The sequence below is a fragment of the Phoca vitulina genome, unplaced genomic scaffold, assembly GCF_004348235.1.
Source record: "Phoca vitulina isolate PV1807 unplaced genomic scaffold, GSC_HSeal_1.0 scaffold25, whole genome shotgun sequence".
In the NCBI taxonomy this organism is placed as follows: domain Eukaryota; kingdom Metazoa; phylum Chordata; class Mammalia; order Carnivora; family Phocidae; genus Phoca; species Phoca vitulina.
In genome coordinates, this window is record NW_022589728.1 from 27998604 (window position 1) to 28012215 (window position 13612).

At 35.4% G+C, this 13612-nt stretch overlaps 1 protein-coding gene across 2 annotated transcripts in view; it reads left to right on the top strand.

Moving 5' to 3' along the window:
• Positions 1-13323, top strand: part of ZC2HC1A (zinc finger C2HC-type containing 1A) — a 49683-nt gene extending 36360 nt beyond the window's left edge. Inside the window, exons 8-10 of one of the 2 annotated variants that reach the window (XM_032421728.1) lie at positions 1942-2058; positions 5475-5582; positions 12507-13323. In XM_032421728.1, coding sequence (XP_032277619.1) covers positions 1942-2058; positions 5475-5582; positions 12507-12672 — 391 coding nt within the window. In that variant the 3' untranslated portion in view covers positions 12673-13323. The remainder of the gene's footprint in view (positions 1-1941; positions 2059-5474; positions 5583-12506) is intronic. The other variant, XM_032421727.1, reaches the window with a different exon arrangement.
• Positions 13324-13612: the final 289 nt, after the last annotated feature.

Here is a 13612-nt window from a genome sequence, read left to right on the forward strand (position 1 = left end):
TAGACACTAAATTCCATAAGAACAAGCATCAGGTCTGTTTCATTTACCATGATATCCGATATCAGCAGAATGTAGCAGAGTACCTGATACATAGTAGGTGCTCAGGATTTGTAGAGTTAATGAATTAGTGGAAGAATGCATTGGAGCAAACAAGCATCCCTTAAAAAGAGTATCCTTGTTAAGTTAATGAGCAGTGATATGTTATTCACTAGTCATTTAAAATAGTTCTCCTACCCTCCTAATTTAATTTTCACTGCTCCCTACAGTGAATGAATATTGGTTGTTAATAGTATATAGGATTCAATTATTTTGTTAATGTAAAACAATGACATCTCTACAGACCTGCAGTTTTTCCTGTTTTCCTCCAGATGGAGCTCCTTTATACTTTTTGGTTTTTGTTGTTTTTTTTTTTTTTTAAAGAAAACTTCAGATGGCATGGCCACTTAACATTTCTGCATGTGATTTTTCAGATTGCCATCCCTGTTTTTTTCCATACATCATGCTTTATATTTCTTTTTTTATTATGTTATGTTAATCACCATACATTACATCATTAGTTTTTGATGTAGTGTTCCATGATTCATTATTTGTATATAACACCCAGTGCTCCATGCAGAATGTGCCCTCTTTAATACCCATCACCAGGCTAACCCATCCTCCCATCCCCCTCCCCTCTAGAACCCTCAGTTTGTTTTTCAGAGTCCATCGTCTCTCATGGTTCGTCTCCCCCTCCAATTTCCCCCCCCTTCATCCTTCCCCTCCTGCTATCTTCTTTTTTTTTTTTTTTCTTTTTTTAACATATAATGTATTATTTGTTTCAGAGGTACAGGTCTGTGATTCAACAGTCTTGCACAATTCACAGCGCTCACCATAGCACATACCCTCCCCAGTGTCTATCACCCAGCCACCCCATCCCTCCCACCCCCCACCACTCCAGCAACCCTCAGTTTGTTTCCTGAGATTAAGAATTGCTCATATCAGTGAGGTCGTATGATACATGTCTTTCTCTGATTGACTTATTTCGCTCAGCATAACACTCTCCAGTTCTGTCCACATCATTGCAAATGGCAAGATTTCATTCCCTTTGATGGCTGCATAATATTCCATTGTGTATATATACCACATCTTCTTTTTTTTTTTTTTTAATTTATTTGACAGAGAGAGAGAGACAGCCAGAGAGGGAACACAAGCAGGGTGAGTGGGAGAGGGAGAAGCAGGCCTCCCGCAGAGCAGGGAGCCCAATGCGGGGCTCCGTCCCAGGACCCTGGGATCATGACCCGAGCCGAAGGCAGACGCTTAACGACTGAGCCACCCAGGCGCCCCTATACCACATCCTCTTTATCCATCATGCTTTATATTTCTCTGTATAAATTTCATAAATAGTCATTCTTTGTTAGAAAGAGTTAAAGATATAAATATCATTTATTTGATTCCTTGCTTTATATTTGGAATTTTTTAATGCAGGGGAAATCACAAAATAATAAGAAAAAAGAGAAAGGTACTATGAAATCAGGGAAGGAGAAAAATTAGATTATTTGTGAACTCAATGAGAAGAAACATCAGATCAGTCTTATTTACCAGGATAATAACTTTAAGTTCCCTTCTAGCTTCACAAATTTTATTTTAAACAGTGTTGTCCTTCTTAAGTTTCTTTGTTGATTCCGTTGCACTGCTCTGTATAAATGTGGCATTTGTTTGGATGTTCATCACAACTGGCAGGTGCCTGCATCGTCAGAATTTTCATATCTAATAGTGGACATTGTATGAACTATCTGAGGATTAGGATTCTTTTTGACAGCCCTTACCCTGGCAGTCCAATAATTAAGAGCTTGGGGGATAGATTTTTGATGAACCAGAATAATGTTTAAAAAATTTTTTTTAAATATAAAGAAACAAACAGTAGCAATCTCCTTATGGGTACACCTTTATATATTTTAATAGTAAGATGGACAAGTTAGGCCCTCCACTTCGAACTGGAAGACATGTGCAAAGGTTGTATGACAGTGATACAAAATCAAACAGTGCCATCAAAAGACATGAGTTATTACCCATTTACAAGTAAGTATTTGTAACTCAGTTTGGTTAATCTTTTTCAGATATTTCCTTAAAGGCTTTATATAATTGAATACTATAAACTTATACATTCCTATATTTTAAAAAAATCTTATTTTAATCATTTATAAGCCAAGAAGTGCTTAATAATCTTATAGGATTTAAAACACTTTGATGTTAGATGAACATTTCTGTTCTAAATAAAGCTGTTTTTAGCATACATTTCTATTAAATTTTAACTTGTAGAGGGGTGAAATAGCAGTCACCTTCAATGATTGTTATCTTTATGAAACTTTCTTTTAGGAGTGTATATATATATATTTTTAAAGATTTATTTATTTGAGAGAGAGAGAGCACGGGGCAAAAGGGGCAGAGGAAGAGGGAGAGAGAATCCCAAGCAGACCCCATCCTTGCATGGAGCCTGATGCGGGTCTTGATCCCACGACCCCAAGATCATAACCTGAGCTGAAATCAAGAGTCGGATGCTTACCTGACTGCACCACCCAGGCACCCCTTAGGAGTAATATGTTTAAAAAGAGGAGTATAGGGGATAATATGCCATACATAATATGTAATATTGCTCTATTATTTTTTAGTTAAGAGGATGATTAATTACTATAAAAAGGCAGAAAACAGATTTTAGAAAACATTCAATCCAGGGATTCTCAGTCTTTTGGTTAAATTGCTACAAATTCCACATAAAACGGGGAAAGGATAAGATACTGCCGAGGACACTCTCCTCTCTGTACTGGCCCAAAAAGCTGTAAAGAGAGGTGAGTGGCAATGACAGTCCCCTTGGAACTCTTCCACAGAAGTCTTCAGGGTTTTCTAGATTTAGGGCTCCAATACAAAGTCTAGCTCTCTGATTAAAATGATGAAATTTGAATCAGGTTAATTACTTATTAAAGTTGAAAAATACATTATTAAACAGAGTTCACTTAGTTAACTTTTAAAACAACTCCTACTACAGCATTGTCTTACCACATATGAAAAGAAGGGTTAATTTAGCTAAATATAAAATAAAGATGGGAGAAGTCTTTAAAATATTAGCAGCACCCGTGCATTATTTTTAAGTAGTTAGTGATAAATCATAGAAGGAAGAATTTGTGCCCTGAGCCATTTTTCTTAGTACTGTTGTTCTCTGTTCCCTCTGAAGCATATTTCAAAGAAACACTGATTAACGGTAAGGTAGAGTAAAATTAAACCTTCTTTTGTTATTTTTGAGCTAGAACAAGCAGATTGCAGATACAGAATAAGGGTAGCACTTTTCAAAATCTGAACATGAGCAAAAATGTGTTGACCATGTGAGACTGGGACAACATGTTTTAAGTACTAATCAAGACTGTTCTTCCCAATCTCTTAAGAATGGTTCTTGACATTCAGATTCCACCTCTTAAAATTGTTACTAAAAGTACATGATAGGTATTTAGTAATGATTGTTACTGTTGATAATCTTATTTTTCTCTAATTTTTATTTTCTAATTATTTGAATAACTTCATTGATATGGTGAGGTTATGTGTGTATATCCATAGGTGTGTTCGTATTGTCCGTGTATCTCATTACACATTAAATGAAAGTGATAGGATTTCTAACAAGGCTTTGTTCTAGAGCCAAAAAATTAAAAAATGTGTCCTTCCTACTCCTCTTAACAATGACTCTTACTGGAGGAACCGCCATTGTTTGGCAATGATTTTTTAGAGATTGAATTCCTAAAAAGGTACGTAGCAATTCAACAACATCCCTAGGGGGGCTGTTTAAGAGTTGAGTAGAGTATACCTCATGGTTAGACTGTCAGTGGCCATTTGAAGAGGGCCAGGGTAACCCATTCATGCACCAAGGTGATTGTTGTCAAAGTTTAGAAAAAATTTAAAGTAACTATTCAAAGCAGCCTCTCTCTGAACAACAGACAGCATTGCATATTGAATATAATAAGAGTTGTAATATGACCCACCTAATTTCAAATACTGTGGCCTTGTAATAGACTTTCAGCTTACTTAATTTCTCTAATATGATTTTCTTCTTCAACTTCAAAATGGGAATAATATCTTCTTAGATTCCTGTGAAGATTAAACCAAGTGAAGTATGCGTAGTACCTGGCATCATATTTGACATTTGAAAAATAGTAAATGTAGTTATTACCTGCATATCTTTTGGAGGTAGCTATTTAGAATTTTCATACTCTCCAACTTTGCTTTGTAAGGAGGAAGAATTTCAGCCATAGTTTAAGAACTTACAATCTAAAGGAATTTTAAAAAGTATTCTGCTTATTCATATAACACAGTATTGCATATCTTTGAAATGAAAAGATTTGACTAAATCTCTAAAGACTGGGAGGGAACTAGCTCTTTATTCACCATATGACCCTTAGTTCAGCAACATACTGGATGTCACCTTGGTTAAGTTACTTAACAACTCTTTGCCTCAGTTGCCTCATTCTAAAATGGAGTTATTAATATAATACTGCTTAATCCATTGGATTATTATGAGGATTAAGTAAGTTTATATATGAAAGCAATTAGAAATCTATACCAAATGTAGTAATAAGCACCATTTTATAAATGTTAACTAGGAACAGTAACAATAGCCATAATAGTAATAATATCATCATCATCAACTATTCTCAATGTTTATATAAATTGCAATTGGTCGCCATAACTTCCTCTAAGGTAAGTGATGATAGTCATATTTTAGAAATGGGGGACACTTGATACAGTTTGTCCAGTATCTCCACATTAGTCAGTAGCAGTTGGCATTTGAATCTAGATTCATCTGAGTCCCAAATCCTACGCTTTTACCATTGTACCATCATTCAGCCCTCTAAGCTTTCTTTGATTCCTGAAGTTTCATAAAGGGAATTAAGTGATGATCCAACCAGAACAACTCTACTGATAGCAGATAGCCCAGGCTGTATAGTTGGTGAGATTAAGTCTTAAAAGGGAAGATTATATTAACCCATTTATTTTAGTTGCTATTTCCAAAAACAGGCTTTCATAAATTGAAAATTATTGAAGTGGTTAGCTAATGTTTTTTGTTTGTTTTTAACCATATCTCATAATGTATAACATTTAACAGTTATTCATAGGCATTTAACAAGACACCTATTTTGAGGGAATTATAGATTTAAACTTTTAAAAACCTGAAGCTTTTCAGAATTATTAACTTAAAATTTCATGTAAAGCATATATTTTTTTTTTGTTGATTTACCATCAAGTTATTGTTAGTAAATGCAAAATGCTTTGGTTTATCCTTAGTTTAAACTACTGTTGTTTTCAGATTTAAAATAATTACTTGGATTTTACTCTTTTGAATTCACCTTTCTACAGCTTCAAATTATTATTCTAATCATGTAAATAAGCAATATAAGAAATAAATGCTTGCTATTCAATACCTTTTCATTATGCCATCTCTTTCTCTCTTCTAGAACTAACATCAAACCTCGAAATTCCACACCACCTAGTTTGGCACGAAATCCTTCCTCAGGTGTTCTTACAAACAAAAGAAAAACATATACTGAGAGCTACATAGCCAGGTATGTTTAGCTCTGAGATTCTAATAACTAAAATAAAAATAATGTATATAGTCTTCTAAGGACCAAATGCAAAAATATTTATCAGGCTATTAATAGAAAATCTGATTTCTCCTTTGCTATATGATTTATTTTGGCTTTAAGCTGTACACTAAATACTTTGGGCATAAATAATATTTTTCTAGACCTTGTAGTCATTATTGTTATAGATGCTTGAGGACAGTTTTTCAGTTTCACTGCATTCATTTGTGTTTTATATCTTAATTTTAAGTGCAACATGATTATTTTTACCTCTGCAAATTGAGTAATAGACCCTTTAAACTGGTATTGTAATTTTCAGCAACATTTAATATATTTAAATTCCCTGCTGAGCTTGTGATTATCCATGTACTTCCCTTTCTTATCTGTCACAGTATTTGTGCAACTTTGACATTCACTCTGTTTTTAAGCATAAAACAAATCATTCTAGTATAGATATTATATATACCCTTATTCCAGAAAGTATAAGGCAATTATACAGAGATTCACGACATACAGTGAGATACGATTAATTTTATAAAAATGAAAGAATATGAAAAGAAAAAATGAGAATTAAAAGATAAAGGAAAAAAAGGAATGAATTTAGCCCACAAAATATGTGTAGTCCACAAAATATGTGTCATAATACACTGTATATAGGCTAGCCTTTGGCCATAAATTGGGTCCAAATTTGGTAGTGGCCAGAGTACAGGGGAAGATAGGAGTAGTTAGTTACATGATTTGTGTTGTATTAAAAAAAAAAAATCATTTCTCTGTGAAAGCACACCTAGTCCTGAGACCTCAAAAATCTGCCTATGAATTCTCATAAAGAGACACTGGATAATTTATTACTATTTTTTAAATTTTATTTTATTTACTTTTAATTAACATATAGTATATTATTAGTTTCAGAGGTAGAGTTCAGTGATTCATCAGTCTCATATAACATCCAGTGCTCATTACATCCTGTGCCCTCCTTAATGTCCATCACCCAGTTACTCCATCCCCCTACCCACCTCCCCTCCAGCAACCCTCAGTTTGTTTCCTAGGATTAAGAGTCTCTTATTGTTTGTCTCCCTCTCTGATTTCGTCTTGTTTTATTTTTCCCTCTCTTCTTCTATAATCCTCTGTTTTGTTTCTTAAATTCCACATAGGAGTGAGATCATGTAATTGTCTTTCTCTGATTGACTTATTTCACTTAGCATAATACCCTCTAGTTCCATCCACATCATTGCAAATAGCAAGATTTCATTTTTTTGTTGGCTGAGTAATATTCCAATTGTGTGTGTGTGTGTGTGTGTGTGTGTGTGTGTGTGTACACCACATCTTCTTTATCCATTCACCTGTTGATGGACATCTAGGCTCTTTCCATAGTTTGGCTATTGTGGACATTGCTGCTATAAACACTGGGGTGCATGTACCTCTTCGGATCCCTACATTTGTATCTTTGGGGTAAATACCAAGTAATTCAATTGCTGGGTCATAGGGTAGCTCTATTTTCAGCTTTTGAGGAACCTCCATACTGTTTTCCAGAATGGTTGTACCGGCTTGCATTCCCACCAACAGTGTGAGAGGGTTCCCCTTTTCCTCATCCTCGCCAGCATCTGTCATTTCCTAACTTGTTAATTTTAGCCATCCTGACCAGTGTGAGATAATATATCATTGTGGTTTTGATTTGTATTTCCCTGATGCTGAGTGATGTGGAGCACTTTTTTTCATGTGTCTGTTAGCCATCTGTATGTCTTCTTTGGAGAAAATGTCTGATCATGTCTTCTGCCCATTTCTTGATTGGATTATTTATTCTTTGGGTGTTGAGTTTGGTAAGTTCTTTATAGATTTTGGATACTAGCCCTTTATCTGATATGTCATTTGGATGTCTTTTGGTTTTGTTGACTGTTTCCTTTGCTGTGCAAAATCTTTTTATCTTGATGAAGTCCCAATAGTTCATTTTTGCCTTTGTTTCCCTTGCCTTCGGAGATGTGTCTAGTAAGAAGTTGCTATGGTTGAGATCGAAGAGGTTGCTGCCTGTGTTGTCCTCTAGGATTTTAATGGATTCCTGTCTCACATTTAGGTCTTTCATCCATTTTGGTCTTTCATCCATTTTGAGTCTACTTTTGTGTATGGTGTAAGGAAATGGTCCAGATTCATTCTTCTGCATGTGGCTGTCCAATTTTCCCAGCACCATTTGTTGAAGAGACTGTCTTTTTTCCTTTGGATATTCTTTCCTGCTTTTTGAAGATTAGTTGACCATAGAGTTGAAGGTCCATTTCTGGGTTCTGTATTCTGTTCCATTGACCTATGTGTCTGTTTTTGTGCCAGTACCATACTGTCTTGATGATTATAGCTTTGTCATATAGCTTGATGTCCTGAATTGTGATACCACCCGTTTTGGTTTTCTTTTCTTTTTTTTTTTTAATTTAATTTAATTTTATTATGTTATGTCAACATACAGTACATCATTAGTTTTTGATGTAGTGTTCCATGATTCATTGTTTGCATATAACACCCAGTGCTCCATGCAATACGTGCCCTCTTTAATACCCATCACCGGGCTAACCCATCCCCCCACCCCCTTCCCCTCTAGAATCCTCAGTTTGTTTCTCAGAGTCCACAGTCTCTCATGGTTCGTCTCCGTCACCGATTTTCCCCCCTTTATTTTTCCCTTCCTTCTCCTAATGTCCTCCATGCTATTCCTTATGTTCCACAAATAAGCGAAACCATATGATAATTGACTTTCTCTGCCTGACTTATTTCACTTAGCATTATCTCCTCTAGTGCCATCCATGTTGATGTAAAAGTTGGGTATTCATCTTTTCTGATGGCTGAGTAATATTCCATTGTATATATGGACCACATCTTCTTTATCCATTCATCTGTTGAAGGACATCTTGGCTCTTTCCACAGTTTGGCTATTGTGGACATTGCTGCTATGAACATTGGGGTGTATATGGCCCTTCTTTTCACTACATCTGTGTCTTTGGGGTAAATACCCAGGAGTGCAATTGCTGGGTCATAGGGTAGCTCTATTTTTAATTTTTTGAGGCACCTCCATACTGTTTTCCACAGTGGCTATGCCAACTTGCATTCCCACCAACAGTGTAAGAGGGTTCCTCTTTCTTCTGTGGAACTTTCTAAAAATGACCATGTCTACGTGCCTCCCAGAGAGGTTTTGATTTCTTTGGTTTGGATTTTTAAAATTTTAAGAGTGATGCTTATGCATAACAAGGGATGAGAACCATAAAGGAATAGGTGAATTGCTACCTTTGCAGGTAGATTCTTTCACAAATACTGTTTGTTTCACCTAAGGTTTTGATACATTTTAAATATTAAAGAAGTAATGTTTCTTGGAGTCCTGAAGTTAGCTGTACTATGTTGTTGTATATGTGTGGAGCCATGTGTTTTGGATACATGCTGAATGTAGGATTAACATTCTCTTACAAAATGGAAAACTTAATAAATACATGTGCTTGAATAAAAAGATCATCTTATCTTTCTAAAGAGGTAGACAAAGAAGTGACAACAAAAGAAGTGCAGGGGCAAAAATCACATTAAAAATGAGTTTGAATTCTTTTTTTGTTTGTTTTTCTTTCTTTCTTTTTAAATGGTTGATAGGTGATAGTAAACCTTGTTCACTTGACTTACTACCCTACCCAGATGGAATAATTATAACCATAACAGATGAAGAAATCTCACAGATTTCTTTTTCTGGAAGTGTGGTAGACTACATTTTCTGGATGGCCCTTCCAACCCAAAACACCTAAAAATGCTACACAAAATGGAACAAATATCCTTTTGAATGTGTAGCTTAGCTCTCAGAAAAGTTAAGAGAAACTTCCACAGGTAAGTAAATAAAGGAAACGAGGGGTCAGATTGGTAAATTAACCCTGACATTGAACTTACATTTGAGGTTTTGACTGATCTTCCCTACTTAAAGTCTTGGATTTTAATGTCATTGTGGGAGAGAGGAGGTGATTTCTTGGACTTGGACAGAGTGGAGCTTTAGAAACTCAACTTTTCCTTCCCCTCTCCTCATGCCTCTTCCTCTAAGCCAGTACTCTTGAAATGTCCATCAAGAGGTTGTCTTGGGCTCGGCTAGAGGTAATCACATGCTAAAATATGACAGTGGGATTATTTATGGGAAATAGGGAATGAAAGCAGGCAGTGTCGGGTGTTTCTCTTTCCTGGGAGCCCTTGCCCCAGTCCTGGAGCTGATTTTCTTTGGCCATCCAAGTGACAGCGTGGATGTGAGAGAACAAGATCTTTTATTTTGTTTTATTTTATTTTATTTATTTATTTATTTATTAAGATTTTATTTTATTTATTTGACAGAGAGAGAGAGACAGCTAGAGAGGGAACACAGCAGGGGGAGTGGGAAAGGGAGAAGCAGGCTCCCGGCCAAGCAGAGAGCCCGATGCGGGGCTCTATCCCAGGACCCTGGGATCATGACCTGAGCTGAAGGCAGATGCTTAACGACTGAGCCACCCAGGTGCCCCAGAGAACAAGATCTTAATAGGTGGGTGTAGGATAGTTTAATTGGAAATTCTATGTCCCCCAAGGGAACCAGTTTCTCTTGTAACAGCCCCGTAGACGTAGCTTTCAGGTTGTCCTGAGGGATGTTTAATTCCCGTGGATTGCGTACAAGTACTGCTGCCTGGAAACACAGCTGGTATTCCACCTTTTTAAAGGTTCTCATTAAAGAAAGCTAGGCAGTTATCCCAATGTCAGATGTGTCCACAGAAACGGAGAAAGAATTCTCCTTATGTTATATTATAGATTAAAATAGAAATGATTATAGCTGACATTCTTGTGACATTTCTGCTTTTAAAGAAAATGCTTCTTAAATGTCACCATTATATATGAAGACTGATAAAGGATTCTGTTAAATACATTTTGTCAATGACATTCCTTTCTATTCCTGTTTTTTTTTTTTAAATGAAAAGTAGATGGTGAATCTTACTGGATATCATATATATAAAACCAGTATTTTAAATCCTTTAATCTATTTGTGTTTTAAATTATATTAGTAGATTTTCTAATGTTAAATCAGTCTTATTTTCTGGAATAAATCTAAAGTGTTTTGAATTGCATATGTATGTAGATTGTGTTTGCTAAAATTCTTGGAGATTTATATGTATTTCCAAGTTAATAGGTAAAATTGATTATAATTTTATATTCTCTTATTAGTCTGAATATCAAGGTTTTACCGACCTTTGAAAAGAAATTGCAGAATGTTGTTTTTCACCTCCCTCTGCTGGAAAAGTTTAGTAGAACTTACCATGTGTTTTTCTTGAAAATATTTTATTTATTTATTTGATAGAGAGAGAGAAAACCCAAGTAGGGTGAGGGGCTGAAGAAGAGGGACAAGCAGACTCCCCACTGAGCAGGGAGCCTGATGCCGGGCTCAATCCCAGGACCCTGGGATCATGACCTGAGCCAGAGGCAGACACTTAACCGACTGAGCCACTCAGGCACCCCTAGAACTTATGATGTAAAATTATCATGAGTCCACTGTGTGTGTGTGTGTGTGTGTGTGTGTGTGTCTGCACGTGCCCACGTGATAAGGAGTAGTATGTTAATTACTGATTCAATCGCTTTAATGATTATGTCTGTTTAGTGTTACAGTTTGTTTGAAATCAGTTTTCATAAGATATTTTTCTAGGAAATGTTTCATTTCATCTAAGTTTCAAATTATTAGCATAGAATTGTTCTTGTAATTTTTTTTTTTTTAATTTTTATTTATTTGACAGAGAGAGACACAGTGAGAGAGGAAACACAAGCAGAGGGAGTGGGAGAGGGAGAAGCAGGCTTCCAGCAGAGCAGGGAGCCCGATGTGGGGCTCGATCCCAGGACCCTGGGAACATGACCTGAGCCGAAGGCAGACACTTAACGACTGAGCCACCCAAGCGCCCCTTGTGCTTATAATTTTAAATCTCTGCTATATCTGTAGTTATATCCTTCTTTCATTCTGAATATTGTTTATTCCTTTTCTGTTGATCAATCTTAAAAGGTTGATCTGTTGATCAATTTTAAAAGGACCAAATATTTTGCTTTGTTTATCTTCTTCATCTATTACTCATTCATTCACTGACTCATTAAAAAATATTTACTGAGAGATGAGTTTATGTCAGGTACTTCTCTTGATCCTAGACATAGAGCAGTAACAAAACAGATAAAAATCAGTGCACTTGGGGGAGCTCACAGTCTTATGGAGAAGACAAGACGTAACAGAAATGACATACACCGCATGTCAGATGGAAAACAAGAAAGCAAAGGGTGACACAATTTAGGGTGGCAGGGAGAGTGTCCAGAGCCATGAGGGTTACAGTACAGGGGATGAAGGATGAAAGAATTTGAGTGTGTATAACTAAATTAGAGCAAAGGACCTAACAAGATTTAGCCTGATGATAGTGATGAGAATTCGAGTGAAAAGACTCCATGGATACAGTGAAAATAGCATGACACATTGGGAGAAGTTATGTATATGTTGTTTTATAATATGTATAATAATATGTACATATTTATTACAGTATATATTTGGAGGAAAGATGTCCATCTTTCCTCAGGGCGAGGTTCTAGTTTTCTCTTTAGAGATGGTTTTGCAGAAGGGACACTATAAACTTCCATTCTATTCCCATTGTAGTATATGCCTAGTACATTGAACAAATGGAAAGTGTGGTGGTATTTGTCCAGGAAAAATTCTCATAAACAGGGACAAATATAGTGCCAAAGAAAATATTTAGAATTTCATTATTAACTAAAAGGGATTTTTAAAATCTGAACTAGAAAAATATTAAAACTGAGGTTAAGCAAGCTTTTGCTTATACTTAATATTAAGTACTGTTTTCTAAGGGTCATGAAAACTACTGACAAGAACTTTGTGTTTCCACTTTTCTTCCTGTACTCCTTCAGGCCAGATGGAGACTATATATCTTCACTTAATGGCGGAAACGTTAAAGGCATGGAAGGAAATTCAACAGGACACTTACCAAAATTCTGCCATGAGTGTGGGACTAAATATCCTGTAGAATGGGCAAAGTTTTGTTGTGAATGTGGCATTCGAAGAATGGTTCTGTGAATAGAGCCCAAAAGAAAAAGCTAAGTCCAGAATTTTAGGACTGTTGCACCTTGGACAGCTAGACACTTCCTTTAGTGATTTTATGCTAAAATTATTCGAAATACTTTTTTCAGCAATTTTTGGAGCATAATTCTTTGGCTGTGTAATGTGTGTGTGTATATAAATGTGTACATATACTGTATATAATAAATACCTGATACTCCAAACTGTGCCATTTATGGAAATACTCATCTGTCAGAAAATAATTTCAAGTGGAATCATTAACTGTTACTGTTGTTATTGCACATTAAGCATACCTTCACAAAATCAAATGCTAGTGCTCAGCCCTTCAAGCTTTAGGATGATCATTACTTTGAGCAAAAAATCAGAACAAACATTTTTATTATCGGTGCCTATTTTCACATAGTATAGGATGGGATGCTTGGAATTTTGGAAATGAAGAGAGTATTTTCAGTTACAGTTAGTTATGTAAGGTCATTTTCCTGTAGAGCTGTTTAACAATTAATTTTATAAATATTAAAAAAAGAAAGGAATTAAGCCCCTACAGGTCTGTGATGTCCTTTACTCGGTATATCATTAATTATATAATTTAGAGATCTTTATTCATTCCTTAAAATGTAATTATGCAATTTCCTTTTCAGAGACACAAGACTGAAAAATACAAATGTATTTTATTCCAGTTATAACTGAAGGTTTTTTTTTTTTTTTACCTCTGTGTGTTTAGTTGAATGTATATTCTTTCTATTTCTAATTGTGTCTCCATATTTCACTTTTTTCTTTTTCATACCCTCATGTCTGAGGAGTTTTAATTTACTACTTCCTTATTTTTGCGAAGTTTGAAAATAATTATTTAATAGAAGAGGCACAAAATTCCTTGCAAAATTCTACATGTTTATTTCTGTGTCTGAATTTAGAAAAAATTATTTTAATGGATTTTAAA